This window comes from Falco naumanni, chromosome 6 (assembly GCF_017639655.2).
Source record: "Falco naumanni isolate bFalNau1 chromosome 6, bFalNau1.pat, whole genome shotgun sequence".
Taxonomy (NCBI): domain Eukaryota; kingdom Metazoa; phylum Chordata; class Aves; order Falconiformes; family Falconidae; genus Falco; species Falco naumanni.
The window spans coordinates 11,332,183-11,353,061 of NC_054059.1; the positions used below are offsets into that span (position 1 = coordinate 11,332,183).

A 20,879-nucleotide genomic window follows, 5' to 3' on the forward strand; every position below is an offset into this window, starting at 1 on the left:
GTAACAAATTCCCAAACAGGAAAAAATGTCACAGGATGACAAACGAAGTAGATGCAAATGTGTCAAGTATTGTTTCCTTCTCTGTGTGTTTACCTATAAAGAGGAATCAACTCCAATGTCATCCCTCTCTGTTGACTCTGTTTTAAAAAACAAGCCAGGAAGGGGAAAAATAAACAGGCTCTTTTTTCCCACCCATAAGCAGGCGTATGATGACACAGGAAGAAGAGATTCCCCCTTTAAAATCTGGACTTATATAACTACATTTTAGGTGCAAAGGTCCACACTGAAATAGATCCTGCATTTTCTTCAACTGCAGGTTTTCGTATACACATTGCCAAGAACATATGATTCACATATTTCAACACTCTCCAAATTCCATGCCAAGTATTCTGGAATATATTAAATAGGAGGAAAACAGCCTTAGTTCCTGTATCTGTCAAATATTACCTAAAAATTAATTAATTTATGAATATTATCATTTATTAAAGAAGGTGTAGTCCTTAAAATGCAGATAGGATACCCTACAAGAAGTCCAGGAAACATTATAAATATTCAAAATCAAAATGGGGGGAAAATAGGTTGTTTTGTCTCATCATAGTGGTGAATTGTGCTCTTACAGCATTATTTTAACATACTTGCAAGGACTGTCTTTGATTTCTTTGTAAGTCTGTAAATGCCATTTAGAGACCTCATATATTTTTATGTATCTTTTTCCTATCATGAAAAATGATAGACAGGATGGTTTGCTCCCTTGATTTTTATGCTTTTTGTATTTCAAAAGATCTTTCCTTCCTGCAACATGGTGGCAAAACTGCCTGTTGTACCATTCTTGATGTAAAAGCCAGAGGCAATGAAGTTGCCATTGCCACAGAAGTGAATTAGGACAGCTGAGGTGCAAAGTAGCCCACCTTCGGGTTCACACATCTATACGAACAGAAACTGCACATTTCATACAATAATGGTTAACTGTTTACCTCAGCCCCACCAACTCCTTCTCTAAAGGGTTGTTTTTCAACCCAAATATGAGCAAGACAGCTTTTAACAGTAGGCAGTAGGAACCTAATGTGAAAATATTTTAGTCAATACATCCCCCAAGTGAACGGTATTACAATCTCCATTCTGGGACTCCTAATGTAAGAGAGAAAAAAGCCATCGCACATACTTCTAACCACACCAGCCACCATCACCAGCACTTCAGACAAGGAAGCTACTGTTTCCTCTGGAAATGATGACAGCTGAAATCAGACACTCATTACCCACCTTCTGCTACCAGCCAACTAGACTTGGGGCAAAACATAAATCTACTGTGGCTATACGAATGAAAAAGCATCTGATTATTAAAAAGTGAGTCAGTTTTCATCACTTCAGATAGCGGAAAGAGAGGGAGGAAATCACCTCACTTAGTTTTAGGTGCTTTAACACTTTAAGACCTGACCAGATTATATTAAGGAACTTGTTAATTTAATCTTTTTAAAAAAAAAAAAAAACAAAACCTGAATTTTGTTTGTTGATTTACAGTTTGTATAGATGCATTTCAACCTAGTAGTCTTCATAATGTTGAGCTGCTTATTATCACTGATTACCCATCAATCAAACATTTCCAGATTATTTCATCGGATATACAGTTTGAGATCAGAATTAAAACCCACTGGATTTAGGGATACTCAAGATTTCCAGATGTTTAAAAAAATAAAGATTTTGGTAAAACTTTTTTTCTGACACAAATACATCATTTTCACAAATACATGGATCGGGTTTTCAAGATGATCATCCAGGATTATAAATTCAGGACTCACAGTGAACACACAATTCAGTATTACACATTTTATTGACCAATAAGCTCATTACGTACTTATTCACTGAACATGCATTTCTGAATCCTTAAGAAGACTATATATAAATATATTTTTTTATTTTCGTATTTCTAAAGTATTGCTTTGCACAATTCTTTCAGCTCTTATCAGACTTCATGGTGTGTCTGAGAGACATAGGTATCTGCCAGTCAAAAAAAAATCCACAAAGTAAAGTTCTGTGTGCAAGTTTTATCAGCTTGTGCTGATGCTGGAAATTAGCTCCCACAACCTGTAATTACTTCTAACAGGTTGCAGAGCACTTCATCTGAAAACTCCTTGGCTTACTGATCAATAAATATGCTCATCTGAGAATGTGAAAAGAGCTACAATCACATACAAAGTACATCATCTTATCGACACCAACTGAGGAAAAGTTAGAGAGTCAACATTTTACGAGGAAGGAGGAAAGGGAAGAAATACTTACTGCTGGAAGAACAAGAGTCCCAAAGGAATCTGAATGAAAAAGAAGAAATACCACACTGTCAGAAACCTTATAAAAACTTACCAAAACATCAACATTATCAGGTTAATTAAAAGAGCAGTGCTGCTCCCCCGTTCCCACACTGCCCATAATCGCCATTGGACAACCGAATTACCTTGACGCACCTACTCTGCAGCTCGGGGCACACGGACTGTCCAGCCAACACACATGCAATGGCTGTGACCAGTTGGCGGCATGCACATGCTTACCGGCCAGCTGACAGCTGCCAAACACCGTCCGAACGTGAAACTAAAAAAATACACAGCCTACAGCAACTGCTGTATTAGCCAGTATTGACACACTGTGTTTATACTTCATTCAGCCTCTCATTCCCTGCATTTACTCCTCCCAAGTCTGCCAAGGCCACTGCCATCCACCACCGGGTTATGGGATATGCAGCCCACCTCCACAGATACACGAAGGACTACAAAGGAAGGCCGGCAGGTGGGGGAACCCCAGTAACACCCAGGCCCATCCCAGGGGAGCATTCAGCCCACCACACATCCACTGCCACAATCCCAGAGGCACGCCAGCGGGGGGAACCCCAATGCCCCAGTCACAGACATGATCTCCTTACCATCAGGCTACCAGATTTAGCAAATCCCTAACAATCACCACTGTCCAAATTCCACTAAAAGAACCAGCCAGAGCAGAACAGCCCAGAAAAACTGAAATGCAGTGCTCTGCTTAAATAACGATCTGAGGGTGCCAGCAATGTCCCAGCTGGGAGCTACCTAAACAAGGAGAGTATGGTACTGCTGTCCTTGAGAACTCCCCTCTCTGGTACTACTGCCCTAAGACCAAAGATCCCTGTGCTTCTGCAAGGAAGTTGCAGAATCAACTCCTTCACGTGTAAGAGAAACCCAGGATATTTTGTATTAATCTCTGGGGTTTAGTAGGCAACTACTTTTTGTAGTCATTTTTATCAAGATTGACAATTTTTCTAGAAGGAATAAACCAGAAAAAGACTACGTTGTTAGAGAAAGGGAATACAGAAAAAAAACTACCTTTAACCCTGGCTATTCCCTCTAGCATAACCTCCCACCTGCTGGTTTCACTGCTATGAAGCAAAGCCCGCAGCACGGCGGTATGCCTGTGCTGAGCCATTACTTCTACAACAACCTAGAGCTGCTTCTTCACTGGGCACTTGCTCCCAGCTTCCCTTCACCAGATAAATCCGCTCCACCCCTTCCTCCCTGATGTGGTTGATGGAAGATGTAGCTGCATACTGGAGTTCGTACTTTAGCAGTCCTGCACATTACTTCTCTGTTTGGTGGGGGCTTACATCCCTGTTCTCCGCTTGAACATTTTCCTTTATATTCCCATAGACTGAAACACCCTCACAATCTATTCAAACCACTGCTCCACCTGAGTTATTATTTTCCATTGATTCTGCAGCTCACATAAAGACTATATTTTTTAAAACCATGCACAAAATTTACCACCCTTAAGCAAAGAAGCACCCAGAATTAACCATCCTCACTGCATTACATCACCATGGGAATAAGTAACCAACATATGTGGGTCAATACAACTTATTATTTTAACTATTTTAGTTAATGTGCCTTCAAATATTTTTAGAATCCAAATAAATTTGCTGTTAAGCCTCTGGATATCATTACATCATGGAGCCATCAGTGCCACAGCTTTTATTTTAATTACATAAGTGAATAGAACAGGACTAGAATATTTCAGTTGGAAAGGTCCTACAAAGGTCAGCTAAATCCAACTGCCTGACCACTTCAGGGCTGCCCAAAAGTTAAAGCATGTTATTAAGGACATTGTCCAAATGCCTCCTAAACACTGACAGCCGTGGGGCATCAACCACCTCTCTAGGAACCATGTTCCACTATTTGACCACGGTCTCAGTAAAAAATACTTTCTAACGTCCAGTCTGAACCTCTCCTGGCACCGCTTTGTGGATTTTTGGGAATCCACATGTCCTACCACTGGATATCAGGGAGAAGAGATCAGCACCTCCCTCTCCACTTCGCCTCCTCAAGAAGCTGTTGAGAGCAATGAGGTCACCTTTCAGCCTCCTTTTCTCCAAACTAGACAAACCCAAAGTCCTCAGCTGCTCCTCATGGGACATTCCTTCCAGCCCTGCCATCAGCTTTGTTGCCCCCCTCTGGATGCATTTGAGGACCTTCACATCCTTCCTAAAATTGTAGGGCCCAGAACTATACACAGTACTCAAGTTGAGGACGTACCAATGCTAAATACATCGGGATAATCACCTCTATTGACCAGCTGGTTATGCTGTGTTTGATGTACCCCAGGATGTGGTTTGCCCTCTTGGCTGTCAGGGCACTCTGCTGACTCATATTGACTAATATTTTCTTTTGCCAATTCCATTCAGTTACTTTTTCATATCTCCTAAAAAGCTATGGGTTTATACCTATCTTTTACTCATCTGTTTCAGGGAGTAAGAAAAAAAAAAAAGTAAAAAGAGGAAAGAATTAATTTATGTCCTTCTTGTTCCTGAACATAAAAGCATTCCATGATGAAACAATCACTTGACCTTTGATCTACAATAAATGTTAATTTTAAAAGGCAAGGAATTCTTTCCTTTGACAGTGGCAAACAGAAGGAAGTCTTGATGGACTGAACACAGGTTGTCCTGGCTGCTGCACTAAAGGAAAGATCCCATCCAGCAGTACCATCTATTCAAATTATAACCTGGGTTAAGCCAAATGACTCACATCCCACAGATGAAGTTTGTGGGTAGCACACTCCAACACTTCATTCTGGTATGCAAAAGCTTAGTGGGAATGGGTGGCATCAGGCCCTAAGCAACACAGTTCTTCCCATAACATGTTTATACCACCATTAAAGCCACAATTATTTTCCTATCATCCCACTCTTCACCCAAGAATCAGCCCATGCAGTCGTTGACTCTGAGCAACACTGCCAGCCTTTGGGGTTTTCCAGACAGGAGACTCAGGCAAAATACACACTTATTTTCTCAATAACCAGCAGCGAGGCACTCTGCCCTACTGCAGGGTGGCAGGGAGCCCCACACTCCACCAAGCTTGCTTGGCACACAGGGCTACATCTTGACCCATGCCAATAGCCAACACACTAGTACACACGCACCACAAGGGCAGAGCATGGAAGGGGGCTGCTGCACATCGCCCTGCACAGCATCTAACAATTTCCAAGCAACCTTACACGTAACAGGGCAGGTACTTCGCAGCTTTCTCATCAGAGCAGGGCCCACTTGCCTCCACCTATTTTGAGAACCACTAGCATGCAAAAGACAGAAACCTTTAAGGTAGAAATACCAGGTTTCTTCCGTGTTCCCAGGCCTGGGAAACCTAACATCAGGTCTGAGCCAATATACAGCTGTGATGCAGAGGGGGAAGCAGTTGGGGAGGAGGGAGATTTAAATCACAGTCACATCTTCTTTGTGCAACTCGAAAAGCATTTGCCTTCTGAAGCAGTGTCATGAGTTACAGCCTCGCTGGCTGCCTTGATAAAGCCCAGAGAGCCACCTCATTCCCAACCAGTGAAAATCATAAAAGAGGCTCTGGGGCGTGAGGTAATCTTCCAATTCATGTCACTACGTAATTATTTTGTTAGGAACTGAGCAGCCCAGGCAGATCCGAAACTCTTCGGCGTTGCAGTGAATTTCCGTGTCATGCAAGATTTTCCCATGTTCTCAGAGACTACCAAGTTGCAATGAATTCCCTGGAGCTCTGCTCAGCTACGCCCAGGGATGGCTTCAGATGTGCTCAAGTGAGAGCCGTAGGCAAAGTAGTTCCTTTATGCCAATACTGAATTGCTGAAATTCACCACATTTTTCTGTCTACTATATGAACTGAAGTTATATTTAATGATACAGCAATCTCAGGCTTATAAGCAGTTAACCATGCCCCAACAGCCAGCACAAGGACTGCTCTGCTAGAAGCTCAGCTATCATGCAGCTGGACACTTTTACCCACCGTGCAGTGCATAACACTTCCACGTGTTTATATACGACATCAGTCGAGTCCACTGTCCCCAGAAATGGCAACATCTGTCACCCTCCTTTGGCACATCCTTGCAAGGGACCCCTTCAGTTGTTAAATACACCTCTCAACAATTACAGGTGACGAACTCCAGGCAGTAGAAGTAGGTTTAGAAAGGATCCCAGAACAGCTCTGCCACCTGCACCAAGCATTGTGGACAACAAAATGTTTCCTCCCGATTCATCATTCCTGCTCTGTGCAGCAGCAGGCTAACCAGCACAACTGCAACAGGCCACTGAGGGGAAAGACCAAGGAAGAGCACGGGTCCCTGCTACCGCAAGGGATTAGTTAAAGAAAACTCCCAGCTGGGAGCCATGCCCTAGCTGCGGGGGAAGGCAGGAAAAATTCAGTGGACCTTTCCAGGCTAATCTTGAGGAAAGTCAAAAAACAAACAACAAAAAAAAAATCCCCACAGAAGTCACAGGGCCCCTCAAGAAAAAACATCCTTCCTCATCATTTACAAAATCATTTCTCTCACAGAATTCCTGAAGCTTGTACTGTATTTATTCAATAAATACTGCATTGAGGAAATACATGGTAATACTGCGGGAACAAACACCACGTTGTCCTGCCTCCTTTTCCTCAGAGTCCTTGGCATTTAGGACAGTCCAGCAGAAGAGAATCCAAAGGCCATGTAGACAGCAGTGGGAAATTAAATCATCATCTTAATGTACCCAGCCACCATGCCATTTTTTGGAGGTCTAATAGTACTGTTAACAGCAAAGCAAGCAGGAAAAAATTCTACAGAGCCAAATACATGCATATTTTTTTAGACTTATGAAGAGCTGTATAAACACTGCAGTCTTACGTTCTTCCCACTGCATGGGCCTGACCCAAACCAAGAAACGTATGCTACACTTTCATGAGCTTGATACCACCAGCGCTAGGACTAGACATAAATGTTTCAGCTGCCACTCCCGAAAAAGGGCAGAGGTTCCAGAAAAATGACTGTATGGCTTGGCACAGTGAACTAGAGCTTGTGCCAACACAAATCAGCACAGCAGCACTTCAGTCTCTGATTTATACAAATTCAGGTCTTGACTCTATATTCTAGCTCATGTGGCAGGTATCACTACAGACTGTCTCACTTAACCTTTTCTACCTACATCCTCGTTCCTTCTTAGTCTTGTGTAAGGATGTAAAAATGTAACTGGAATCACTTCAGATTGATTTACTGAAATGATGCTACGTCTTTCTTCTGGCAGCTGTGTTCACATAGCCATGCTTAGGAAATGTTTACAGAGAAGCATTTTCTCTGCAGTGGTAAATGGAATTTTTTCTACTGTGGAGTCTATTTAAAAAAACTCACAACAGAGAAATAAAAAAATAATGTTCTTCAATGTTATTCCACATTTTTAGATCTTCTTCCCATCCAAACTATATACTTTTTTCGGTTTTTTTTTTTTAAAAAAAAAAAGAAAGCATAAATAACAAGGCCTAAACTGTCTATAGAGAGTGAAAATATTTTTTTCTTCACAAAAGAAGGCCTGCAAATCTGTTGAGTTCACAGGTTTTTTTAAACGTGTTACACTCCTCATCTATTATCCCAAAATTAGCACCCAAATTAGCACTGTTTAGTTACTCAAGTAGCTCAAAACACATAGTGTGAGCCACTGCTGTTACGTTATGGCTACATTTGGGCCAGATAGAAGGAGGGGCAATACAGCACTCAAATGGATGCGATAGGGACTGCTAGTGACAGGCAGACATCCAAAGCCAAACAACGCCAACAGGCCTGTAGCAAAGGGGTACACTTCTCCACAAAGCCTTCTAAACCCTTCCTAAAACCCTCCTGCCTGCAGCACTATTTACACTGCCCTCCACAGCCACTCATTACCCTACTCCCCATCTCCACCACCCCTTATCCATTTCAGTCCTTTTGGCAATTTTGGAGGCTAAAAGCACTCAAAAATTATAAAGGGAGAGAGGCAGGGTAGCAACACTTACTATAAAGGCGGGCATAAAGAGACAGGAGGAATAATCTGAACTGGACCTGAATTTACCACCTGAGGGTCCAGTCAAGAGACTGCATTGCAGCTCTAGAAGACAGGAGAAAGGCAACATGCACAGACATTTTTGCAATTAAAGTCATGTTTTACCAAATTCTGCAGTTGCTAGCAACTTCTAGCTTTGGTCTACGGTGCAGACTGTAGGGATATTTTCCTGACAACCAGGACAAGTCATGACAAAAAAACCTTCTCCAGCTAATTCCAAAGGTTTTTCCCCAATATGCCTTTACTCCAAGGTCAGAAGAGTGGTGGAAACCCAACCACTGAAAGCACAACCAGAAACACTCATGGCCACGACAGAGGAGATACAGTTTTACCACAAGGCATGAAGACAAGGGCTGCTCCTCTGCCCCCTCACCATGGCATTCCCTACTTCACACAGCAAAGGAGTCGTGGTACCTCCCTGCTCGTACCTTTTACCTGTTCAGCCCTTCTTTCATCAGCACTGCCAGATCCACCCCTAAGAAATACCACCATCTTCCGCCCCCTCAGACAGGCGGACACACACTGCTGATGCTGGGTGACCTGTTGTTGCCCTGTCACATGCACAATCCCTTCCACAAACTAACACCAAGTTTCCTGCAGACTGGCCTTTATAATTTCTTTTTACACTTAGGTCATAATTCAGACATTTAATTCTCCACTTAAGTCTTCTAAAGTAAAACAACCAACTCTATGATTATACTACTATTATCACTTTGAGATGTGTGGTCAGAGAGTAGCCAGCTGCAAGCAAGAACTCAATACTTAAAATGCTCTGTGGTTTATCTGAGGCACTGCATGATGCGTAGGAAAAAAAATGGCTTAATATTTCTAAAACTAAATCATCTCTTCAATCAGAGACCTTCTGACAGCTATCCAGCAGCTACCATCCCAGACACTTAAACACAAGTACAGGCTCTTTTCAACTTCTTCCCAAGATCAGCCTCTAAGAGACATCCATGGACTTTTTGTTATGCGCATGACATTATCACTGCTTATCATAACCAAATAACTATATTCCCATGAATTACAAATTTACAGCTGTTAGCAAGACAAGTTTTGAATACTACAGAGAAAACTTTCATGACATCAGATCCAATCTATGAAACTACATAGACAATTCTGAACAATCTCAGATTTAAGCCTGAGAAATTAATTTAATTCACTTTGTTTTCCTTTAGTGACTGTACACAAACACACAAGCTCACAGGCACCTGCACATCCTGCTTTCAAGGCGCTACTGGCCATCATTATTATCCATTCTGATGTCCATGAAATAAACACAGACAAAGCCACTATTGCTACAATTTAAAGCAGCCAAAGTTTTTGTTCTGACTTAAAACGTAGGGAAACCACACAAGGACAAAATGCAGCTAAGTCTGTCTATGCTAGAGATTTGGCAGTATCAATATCACCCTCACTGCATCAATGGCTGCAACTGGAGCAAAATTCCAAAGTGAAATCACCTATCAGACTCATTTACTGTAAATACATTATCCAGGAACTATTTAAGTTTCTCTTAAAGGAATGAAAGAAGGTTTGTTTTCATATTGGTTTTCTTCCATTTTCTGGAAAGCATTCAGAGTCTGAGATGAAAAAGCCACATAACTTTTCTGAGATCACAAAATTATTTAGATATATAAAAATATTACCAGAGACTCCATTAATTGGTAAAAAAAATAATATATTTATATATTGAATGAATATAAATAATTATACAAAATAAGCACCTGGATGTCACAACTGTACCTCCAGGAAGCTGGAGAAGTAGGGGAGAAGAGGTCTGTCACTCTGACCACATTTTCTACACACATACTTATTTGGACTGCAGTAAATCTAGGTGAACCAGCATCATTTCTTGCCACGTGCTATTCAACCCATGCAGATAGGATCTCAACTCTGCCTTCACAAACAGGTAGTTAGGGATAGCACAGCATGGGAACCAGCAAAGCTGCCAGTGCAGATAGTCTTAAGAGTCTCATGAAAAGAGAAGCCACCTGTGTGTGACTGCAGACCCATGAATTTCCCAGCTGCTTCTTGTCTCTGCAGGTACTTCTAGAACCCTCAGCACCTTAGTTTGGATGTCTTTCTAATTAGACACCAATAAGGACATCACCCTATACCCATCTGGAGATGCACTTTTAGCTCCCATCCCTTTCTCTTCAAAGCTACCTTTTTTGTACCTGAAGGGTAATAACCAGGTGCGTAGCACACTTCTCCTGACACTTTGCCACAATGCCTACCATCTTTCCTCCTGCTTTCCAGAACGTAGAAGAGTCCCAGGGTCAAATCAAAAGTCTGTTTAGCCCAAAGTACCATCTCCAAGAATGGTCAAGGACAGACATCTGAACAGCATAAAAACAGAACAAGTACACAGTGACCCCTCCTTGGGTACTCTTTCCAGCCTATGAAATCTGGAGCTTGGGGCCTGACAAGCCAGAATTTGTGTTTTTATACTGGACCAGCCTTTGATGGACTTTTGCCTCATGAATTTGAGCAATCACATTTTCCATCCACAACATGTGGGACATAGAGTTCCACAATTTATTTCCACCTCATTAATCACAGATTCACAGAATGGTCAGGGTTGGAAGGGACCTCTGGAGATCAGCTAGTCCAACCCCCTGCTAGAGCAGGTTCTCCTAGAGCAAGACTCACAGAGTCACATCCAGGCAGGTTTTTAATATCGCCAGGGAAGGAGATGCCACAGCCTCCCTGGGCAGCCTGTTCCAGTGCTCTGTCACCCTCAAAGTAAAGAACTTTTTCCTCATGTTCAGATGGAACTGCCTGTGTTGCAGTTTGTGCCCGCTGCCCCTTGTCCTGTCACTGGGCACCGCTAAGAAGATCCCAGCCCTGTCCTCTTGACATCTGCCTTTAAGATATTAGTGGACATTGATCAGATCCCCTCTCAGTCTTCTCCTCTCCAGGCTACACAGGCCCGGCTCTCTCAGCCTTTCCTCAGAAGGGAGATGCTCCAGTCCCCTCATCACCTTGGTATCCCTCCACTGGGCCCTGTGCAGCAGTTCCCTGTCTCTCCTGAACTGGGGAGCCCAGACCCGGACACAGCACTCCAGATGAGGCCTCACCAGGGCAGAGCAGAGGGGCAGGATCACCTCCCCCAACCTGCTGGCCACGCTGCTCCTAAGGCACCCCAGGACACCATTGCCCTTCTTGGCCACCAGGTCACACAGCTGGCTCATGGGCAGCTTGCTGTCCCCCAGAACCCCCCAAAGTCCTTTTCTGCAGAGCTGCCTTCCAGCAGGTCACCCCTGGCCTGTGCTGGTGCAGGGGTTGTCCCTCCCCAGGTGCAGGACCCTGCACTTGCCTGTGTTGAACTTGATGAGGTTCCTGTCTGCCCAGCTCTCGCTGAATGGCAGTGCAGGCTTCTGGGGTATCAGTCTCCTCCCAGCTTTGTACCATCAGCAAATGTGCTTAGGGCACACTCTGTCCCTTCAGCCAGGTCACTGATGAGTAAGTTGAACGGGACTGGACCCAGCACTGACCCCTGAGGAGCACCACTAGCTGCAAGCCCCCAGCTGGACTCTGCTGCTGATCACAACCCTCTGAGCTCTGCCATTCATCCAGTTCTCAACCCACCTCACTGTCCACTGAGCTTACCCACGCCTCTTCAGCTTATGTATGAGGCCCACCTTCTTTTGTCTGGTTTGAACTTGTCTTCTGATGGATTTCCTATCTTTCCCTCTGCTATCTCTGGAACATCTCCAGTTGGCTCACAGCCTCCATGAGGAATGTCCCAAATCAGGCACAGCATTCCCCAGGATGCCTAATTAGAGCTGTGAAAATTACTAGAGTACTTACAGAAAATATTTCTGTGTATATACTTGAGTACAGCATTTGCCTTCTTTTTTGAGCACCACAGTATTACTTACAAGCTTCCACCTTCAAACCATCACCCACGCCCACCACACACACCCTTTTCTGCAGGACTGCTGCCTCACCTTTTTTCCCATCCAGTAAACACATGCTCTTTTATTCCTCAACAAGAGCAGAATTATGCAGTTTCCCTAGTGAATCATACTCCAGTTTTTCCCCTAATAACTTCCTGTATAGCCAAAATGAGTTTAAAATCTAATCCTTCCTCCCAGCATCCTTGCTGCTCCTTCACTGATCTAATAAACATTCTCCCCTTCTCATCCATGTCAGCCATACTGAGCAATACAGTTTCAGGGCAACCCATTTCCAGTTTGAGAGTGAACCACTTTAGACCTACTTTGTGAATAGTATTTTCCATCCAGCCACAAACGTATTTAGCAAGAGTTCCATGCTGTCCCCGCTTCTCCAGCTGGCTTGTCAGCGTGCCATGCCAGACTATCAACAGCCCTACTAAAGTCAAAATATAACAATATCCCACTTCTTATCCACCTACAATCCCTGCCAGTCCATGGTGGAACACATTTTATTTGCAAGTTTTCAATCTCCCAGAACCCCTCTCTTCACTCACGCTCTCAAAACTTCACTAGCATTTCAAACAATTCCCTAAATATTCTACAGGTAATTTTATCAGGCCTAAACATCTACTTTACCAAATTACTCTTTAAACTGTTCCTCCCCTTTTGTTGCCTTAATTCTTAACCCTTTTCCATGGCAGTTAGTTGATCCTCTTAGTGAAGACTGAACACTTACTCCCTCCCAGCATCACTGACCTTTCTCATCAGAGTAGCAAGCCACATCCTTTGCTAGTTTTCTTGCTACCAGTATGACATTTAAAAATCCTGCCTTATTATCCTTCACATTCTTTCCTACTCATGGTTTGGCCTTTCCAGCTTTGTCATTTCTTACCCATGCTACTCCTTTAAGCTCTATCTTTGTAATCTGATCTCATTTTCAGTTTATACAAATGGGTTTCCTTTTATCTGATGTTTTTTGGCCAATGTTAAGATCGTGTTTAGTTACTTTATTTCTTACCCTTCTGCTATGTTAATCATACTACCCCATTAATATGAATCCCTCAAGAGTGTTCTCCCTTTGCTTCCCTTCCTTCTTGTTTCTGATAACATCTTACCTTCCAATGCCTGTTGTTTATTGGCATCATTTCCCCCACCACCACTAAGTTCACAGCCTTTACTTTGTTTTTCCTCTCTTCTCCCATTCGTAAAAGCTGTAAAGCACCACCAGTTTACAGTAGCAACAGGAAACCCCACACTGGCACATGTAATATTCCCTCCTCTCTAAGAGTTGCCACACTACCACCCTTTCTGATAGAAGTCAGTTATTCCACTCTTCTCAAGGTACTGTGAAACAGCCTACAGCGTCCAGTCCGCCACACTCTCCTTCGCTGAATATTGGTGAAGACCATGGTGAACAAACAACCTCATGCACAAACTTGTAAAACTTGAGCCACAGAAGGACTCTCCCTCAAATTTCGAACTGTATCCAATCAGTAAGAAAAAGTTCAACTACTGGATGAGCTTGATACTTCCATCTTTCTGCAAATTACTTAATGGCCCTGTTAGCAGGATAGATTCAACAAAAGGTACAGAAGCCTGTTGGTATTTTTTTTTTCTGATATGTACTCCAGCAATACAAAAGCCTGTACGAGAGGGTCCTCTTCTCTACTAGCTCCCTTGCCTCTGGATCCAGCCCAAATACCTCCTTGCCCAAAACTTTTCCTTCGGTCTAATTTTGCATAGGTTATCTGCCTGTGCTGACTGACAACTTATTTTTCATGAGGCACAGTTACACATGTGTTTGGAAGTGGAGGTTACGGACACAAAATTATGGGACTCATTCTCTCTTGCTGTTTGGCTTTTTAGGCATTGATGCAGAATTAGGCAGAAAGGAGCTGTCCCACTAAACTTCCAGCAAAATCCTTTACCCCACAGATTTTCAGCCTAGATTTTGTGGTCACCGACGAGTGAGTCATTTCATTCTGAAATAAGGTGCAGAAGCAACTCAAGGTTAACAAAACTGACTGGCATACTTAAGCCATTCATTCCCATTTGGCTGTTACTATATAACTTACTATCCCTAGTGCTTTTCGCTGTTCCACATACTAACATGGTCAGAACCATATTACTAAGTATGCAAAACATGCCTTCGGGTAAAAGCAGATCTTCCATTGTCTATACGGATGATCACTGCAAGTCTGAGCTTGACAGACGTTCTCACAAACTCTATCATGTTTCATAAATCTTAGCTGAGTATTTACCACGCTCTAGCTCAGTAACCTCTATTAACAAGTACATTTACTCCTCTCTAGAAGCACAAAAAGCAGTACAAATTAATTAACATGTACAAGTAATTTACAGGGAACCCAAACTATGGATGCTATTGTAAACCAGATTCTTCAGTTCACAAAGTAGTTCTCACTCACTGTGCCTTAAATAAATTACGTTGTACCTTAAATACCCAAAGCTCTAACTAAATGTTATTCTTAAGAATTAAAAACATTCAGGCAGGTGGGTAAATGATGACAACTCATTACAAATGAAAGCTTTTTCTAAAACTAATTCGTTTTTTCAACTTACATGTACTTACTTTTTCCAAACCATTCTAGCACCAACAAAGAAAACAGACTTTTCAGAAGCTCTCACAATTAAGGTATAAGGTTTCTCATACACTAACACATGCTGCAACGTCTAGGGAGCAAACCCTGTACAACAACACTTCTTGCCAATTCGAACTACATCTTTATTGATCAATGACTGGATAAATATGCATGGCAAGAGTCACTCTTCACTGTAATCATTGAAAATCAAGCCATTCATGCATAAAATTTAACTCGTCTGTCTGTTATTTCCATCTTTTTTGTTGTTGGTGGTGACCCAGAAAACCCAACAGCTCAAATTGCACATAAGCCATTGTTATCTTCTGCAGTCAATTTCAATCAGGGTGAAGATCTTTCTGATACTTCATCTCCACAGAGAATGTGTCAAGGCTTGATACCGTGCACAGAAACAGCTTTAGTTTAGTGCTTCATGTTTTTCTGGAGTCTGCTGCAAACAATGGAAACCTATTTTCCCCTGGTGACGCACTGACTTATTTTTCTCTGTTGCACTTGCTCACACAAAGTTTACCTGTAGCAGCAACATCCTGCTTGCAGTCATTCAGTTGGTCTGTGTTCATCACATTTAATCTAATTAACTTAATCCCTGTACCAAAACATTGGTCTTAATCTCCCTTGCTACAGTACGCTTGGATTCTGGAACATTGAGCCAAGCTCAAAACATCAGCGCTTCCTTAAATGTATGTGCACGCACACCTTCTCCCTCACTCCAAAACATACAAACCAGCCACTTTATTAACAAATACATTATTCCCCTTTGTTATATGAGAAGCGTGATAAAGACATGAACCAACCCCAACTGCTAAAGCCTTTCTCTAATGGACGATTTCCCAAGCATCACTCAGATATCAAAATTCTACTTCCAGTAACATTAAAACAGTGAATGTTTTATCAACCATCACAGGGCAAGCACTCTATTTCTTACATAAATCAAGAGTTATATAAAGAAAAAATAACTATGCCTCTAATTCAGCAAGATCCTTTTACGGAACTAACTTGGAAATTCAGACCAGTACATGCACCATACTAAGCTGCTGCTGGAGAATCAGAGCACTTAACTTTAAGCAACTGCAGATGCACTTTGCCAGACAGGTATGTTATAGCGCTTACGCTTAGGTACTCAGCTAAACTCAGCCTGTAAGATTAAACAGCACTAATAAAAACAGTGTCCTCAGCCTGTCCCCAGCATATCTGTCCCCAGCATCCAATTCCCAGCTCCGCACCCATCTCATTTCCATCAGCACAAATCTTGCACACTGAACCAGGGAACCTGTCTGCCTAAAAAAATATTCAACAAAATAAAAACTTTAATTTCAGTCAGATCAGTTTCTTAACTCAGTTAATCCCCTGCTTTTGCCGTCACCATGCAAGGAAAAATACAGAGCATAACTGAGCCAGCTTAGGCAGCAGCGCCACTAAATTTGCAGCCTAACCAAGGTAGGTGATCAGTTCCAGCTTCCTGGGTATTCAGCATGTCAACATCTTCAGCTACACTATGCCTCTCTTAATACTTACTCTGCATAGACACATGGCAATGAAAGTCATCAAATTCATGTGTACCGCAGGAACAGTAATACCACTGTATTAGCCACTCTGTGTAACCCAATGGGCCCAAATGACAGATAAAGCAACATTTTCTGGGCACTAATATATGCACCAATGATGTCATTTAAAGAAGATTTTGTGTGCCTGGAGATATATTTGGGTTTTTTTCCTTCAACTGCAACAGCTGGCCTAATAAAACTTCCCCCAGTCATTCTTCAGTTACATTCTTAGACTAACACAGTTACAACAGTATTGTTGCATATTTTATCTTAAAGTTGTTTTGTGAAGTGAAGAATTTAAAGCTTTAGAATCTTAGCCTGACAAACTGCTTTCTCTCTGGGTAACTCTGTTCACAACTGATCCACTTGTGTAGCACCTTCAGATACGCGCCTTCAACACTGCATCCTCTGTTACAGGGCAGTTCCCTTGCCCCTGGCCCGTAACAGTTTTGCCTACATATTTATTCACAAGAACAAATGACTAACAAATTATATAACTTGACTTTAACAAATGAATGGCCACATCCCAAATTTTAAGATCTTTGCAAGAGGAAATACACTGCATGCTCAGCACCTTTTTTTTTTTTTAGGTTCCATTTATCAAGTAAAAAAGCATGGAAAATTCAAATATATATTTAAAATATATTCTGCTTTTTCCTCACTGTATCCAGCCTGATACAGTGTCACACCTATGCCTGATCACCCAGCGTTCCCTCTGACTTCAGCAACTCACAGTGTCAAGCATCGCTCTGTGTGCTGTGCAGATACGGACATCCAAATATTTTCACATGCTTGGAATTACCAGTCACTTGTCTGCTTTTTAATGTTGAAAAGGACAACAGACAGGTTGAAACCCATGCAAGGCTCACTGAACTTGATGTTAAGCAGAAAAGAAGCAGGAAATAAAAGCCATATAGTTAGAAGAAGAAAAGGAGAAGACAGTTTTTCTTGTAAAAACAATGAATCAGTTGGTTTGGGTTTGTTTTTTTTGGTTTTGTATCAAAATATTGCCAGGAAAGGTCTGAAGAGGAGTTGTGAACTTAAAAAGGCAAGCTTGCTACTAACAGTGTAATAAATACATCAAAGTTATTTTCTCCACAGCATATGAATGCTCCTTTGTCCAATGCTGAATCCTCTGCTATGTCTAATCCAATAGGCTTGCTCTATTTTTGAATAAGCAAAATCTAAATATGCTATATAGTGTGTTATGGAGACTTAAGATTAAGGACCGTAGTAGGCATGGCAGCCAGTCTGGTTTACTTGCATGAAGATTTTAGATGCTAGCAGACCTGTCCTCCTAAAGTACTTGCCTTAGGCATACATCACAACAACCATTAGTATTACATTTGGATGCTAACAGATCAGGTGTCTAAATATGATTTAAATAAGGAATGAAAATTTAGATGAATCTTTTTTTAATCAGCCTTACCACTACAGGAAATTTGCCTCAGGTTTATCCTTTTACACTGGCTGCTGGAGGACACAGAGCTGGAAACAATATAAAATTAGAGTGGATAAACAATACCCAACTTGAAGTATAACCTGCCAATGCACAGTTCTGGAGAACTTTTTCTGAATATTTGAAATAGCAAGAAGGGGGTTGATCAGATATGCTTTTCTGCATCATGAGGCCATGAATTCCTCAATCTGGTGCATTTCTTCATCACACTCAAAATTTCAGCCTTTTCTACAGGTTGTGAAGGGAGGCGGCCTTTCATGAAGGCTTTGAAATGAAGGTGTGATGTTTCCAATTAAGGTATCTACATTATAAGACATTAACAGAAAAATTAGTTGACACCAACAAGAAGAGAGTGCATTACAGCAGGGTAGTTTTTTTCTAGGACTTCACATTGCCCCCAGACTCTCTACTTACAACAAGTAAAAAGCTAGAGTTTGGGCATCATTTATATTGCCTCACACTAAGAACAGTCTGAAAGCTGGATTACCCAGACAAAATATTTTCTTTCTCATGAGGGAAAATCTCAGGCAGGGCATCTCTGTGCTTCTGTTCCCAGCTGGCCTTTATGAAATGGTGCAATTAACTGCAACCACATCTTCTATTGCTGCCCGGGGCACAGATTAAATCAGCCTGCTCTCAGGGGTATTTATCTTCAGTCCTCAACCTGTCCCATGATCCAGTTCTTGATCCTTAAAAATTTCTGTTTCCGCAAATACACAGAGCTTCCAAGTAATGGTGTCCGACACAGTCATCTCCCCTATCCTCCTCAGATTCTCCCTTTCCTAGGGCATGAGAAGCAGCCATCTCCAGATACTGTATCACCTTGTTTGTTCCACCCCTACCATTATCCTGTTTGCTTCCACCTTGCACCCTAACAACAAGCCTACCAATGAGCACCTCTTCTTCTGCTTGTTCTTCATCCCACATTGACCAGAGTACTTCCCAGCTTCTCAGAAACCCTATATCCATCACACTTTGCTACTATTGGATTATTTTCAGAGTTTACAATGAGTTGGCACACCCATGCAACCGCTCACTACCCAGCTCAGTCACCCACCCGCACACAGAACCAGCAGAGCACAGGATTGTTTTCTCTTAAGTGGCCCCTACTTGGTAAAATAAAAGTTCCTATTTTAGTACCATTTAGAAGCTGGGATATTTGGGGAGCAACAGACTATTGTGAGAGAAAGCAAATCTAAATCCTTCCAGGCCAACTCCGTTCTCTTACCTTTCTCAAAGACCATCTCCCTGCTCAAGATGGTCTCGTTATCTCTGATCACTTCTCCCCTGACGGTGACCTGTGCTGGGCTGTCCGGCAGCAGAGCCACCCCGACAGTCATGTTTGCTCCAGGCCTGATGTTCCAGGGAGCAGCCACCAGGAACGCAGGTCTGGAAAATCCAAACGGGCAGAGGGAGAAAGGGCAGGGAGTGAAACACAATCCCAAAAAAAGTAACAGCGTCCGCACAAGAACGCGCGGCTCAAGTTGCAAAGCCCTCCCGTTGCGCTCCGCCGCGGCGGCTGGAGGCGATGCTCGCTCAGCGGGCGCTGGCGTGCGGGACGGGGAGAAGGCAGCGCTGCTCCGCGCAGCTGCCCGCCGGCCGCCGGCACCCCCGGGGAAGCGCCCCCGCCCGCGCAGCCTGCGCGCCGGGCAGCATGAGGAGGCGCGGCGCCCCGCGCACCCGCCCGGCCCCGGCTCGCCCGGCCCCACGTACCCGGCCGCCGCGGAGCTGCAGAGGAGCAGGAGCAGGAGGCGGCGGACAGCGCCGCGGGCCCCCGCCATCGCGCTCGGTGCGCGCTGCCCCGCGGCCCCGCTGCCCGCAGCCCTGGGCCCGCCCCTGTGCGCGGCGCCGGCGCCGGGCGGGGGCGGGAAGGGAGAGGCCGGCGCTGCCCCCGCGCCAGGCGCGCTCCGCCGGCCGCAGCCGCACCAGCGCCCGCGGGGCGTTCCCGAGGCCGGCCCGGCGGGGGCGGGGGGCCGGCGGCACGGCGGGGGGAGGACAAGCGCGCCTCTGTGCCGTGGGTGCGGTTCTGCCCCCCGCAGCCCTCGCGCCCCGCGCCCTGGGGCAGATGCCGCGGGGCAGCGGGTGGCGTTCTCAGCCGAACGCGCCACCCCAGCAGATGAACCCCCAGCGTAACGCCGCCCGCCCGCGGCACCGAGCGCAGCGGCAGCCCGGTGTCGGGAGCGCCCGCTTATCCCCGCGGCTTTGCAGTGCAGAGACTGGGAGAGGCTTGGAGAGCCCGCCGAGACGCGCTGGCACGGGGCTCAGGCTCGCAGGCAAACCGGCAACAGCTCTGGGTCTGAACAGGGACAACGATGCTGGCAGAAATTCCAGGAGCCTCGTAGCTACTCAAACGTGAACCGGTTGGTAATGTAGCTCTGCCTGGACTGGCCTCCGTGCCCAGTATCTGCGAAATAAGGTCATGTCTGCATACGCGTCTTAACCCACGTTCAGAATCCAAAACGTGCACTGAAGCAGCTTGGGTGACATTTTGCTCCTTTAGCATCTTCATGCTGAGTGGAGTGGGCACACCTAACAATGTTTTGATTCATCTGAATTCTCTCATCCCTACGCAAGTCTCATACATTTAGAAATGCCACCCAGTTCTTGAAGTCTACCTCTTCAGAAGCGCTGGGCTGGCATCCTCTGCACTGTGTTACAAAATACAGTCAGTTGTAGTGCTGAAAAGGAGCAGCATATTTCGTTCTTCTGAAAACCAGGTACGAACAGTAAATGCACACTGTGCTCCAACAGTATCCCAGGCAGTCATGCAGTCTTTTCACATCTTTTAAATTTGCTTTTCTAAGTTTTCATACCTTTGCTGATTCTTTTTGGGGCACCAGTCTCTGCAGTGACAGGAGAGGGTGCCATCTCTGTAGGCTAGGGACGGGGTGATACTACAGCAACCACAGCTGATGCCTGGAAGGTCAGTCTTGGCAGCTCCTCACCTGCAAAAAGTGCACGATGAGGCAGCGTTTGGGAGATGTTTGCTGTTATTTGTAAGTCCTTAACTTGTTG

The 20,879-nt window shown here is 44.0% G+C and overlaps 1 protein-coding gene across 1 annotated transcript in view; it reads right to left on the minus strand.

Annotated features, from left to right (window-relative positions):
• Window positions 1–19,667, minus strand: part of CD109 (CD109 molecule) — an 86,076-nt gene extending 66,409 nt beyond the window's left edge. The window contains exons 1-3 of the mRNA XM_040598822.1: window positions 19,578–19,667; window positions 19,093–19,253; window positions 2,278–2,306 (exon numbers count right to left, since the gene is read on the minus strand). Of these exons, the coding sequence (XP_040454756.1) occupies window positions 2,278–2,306; window positions 19,093–19,253; window positions 19,578–19,645 (258 nt within the window). The 5' untranslated portion in view covers window positions 19,646–19,667. The remainder of the gene's footprint in view (window positions 1–2,277; window positions 2,307–19,092; window positions 19,254–19,577) is intronic.
• Between the last annotated feature and the right edge of the window lie 1,212 nt (window positions 19,668–20,879).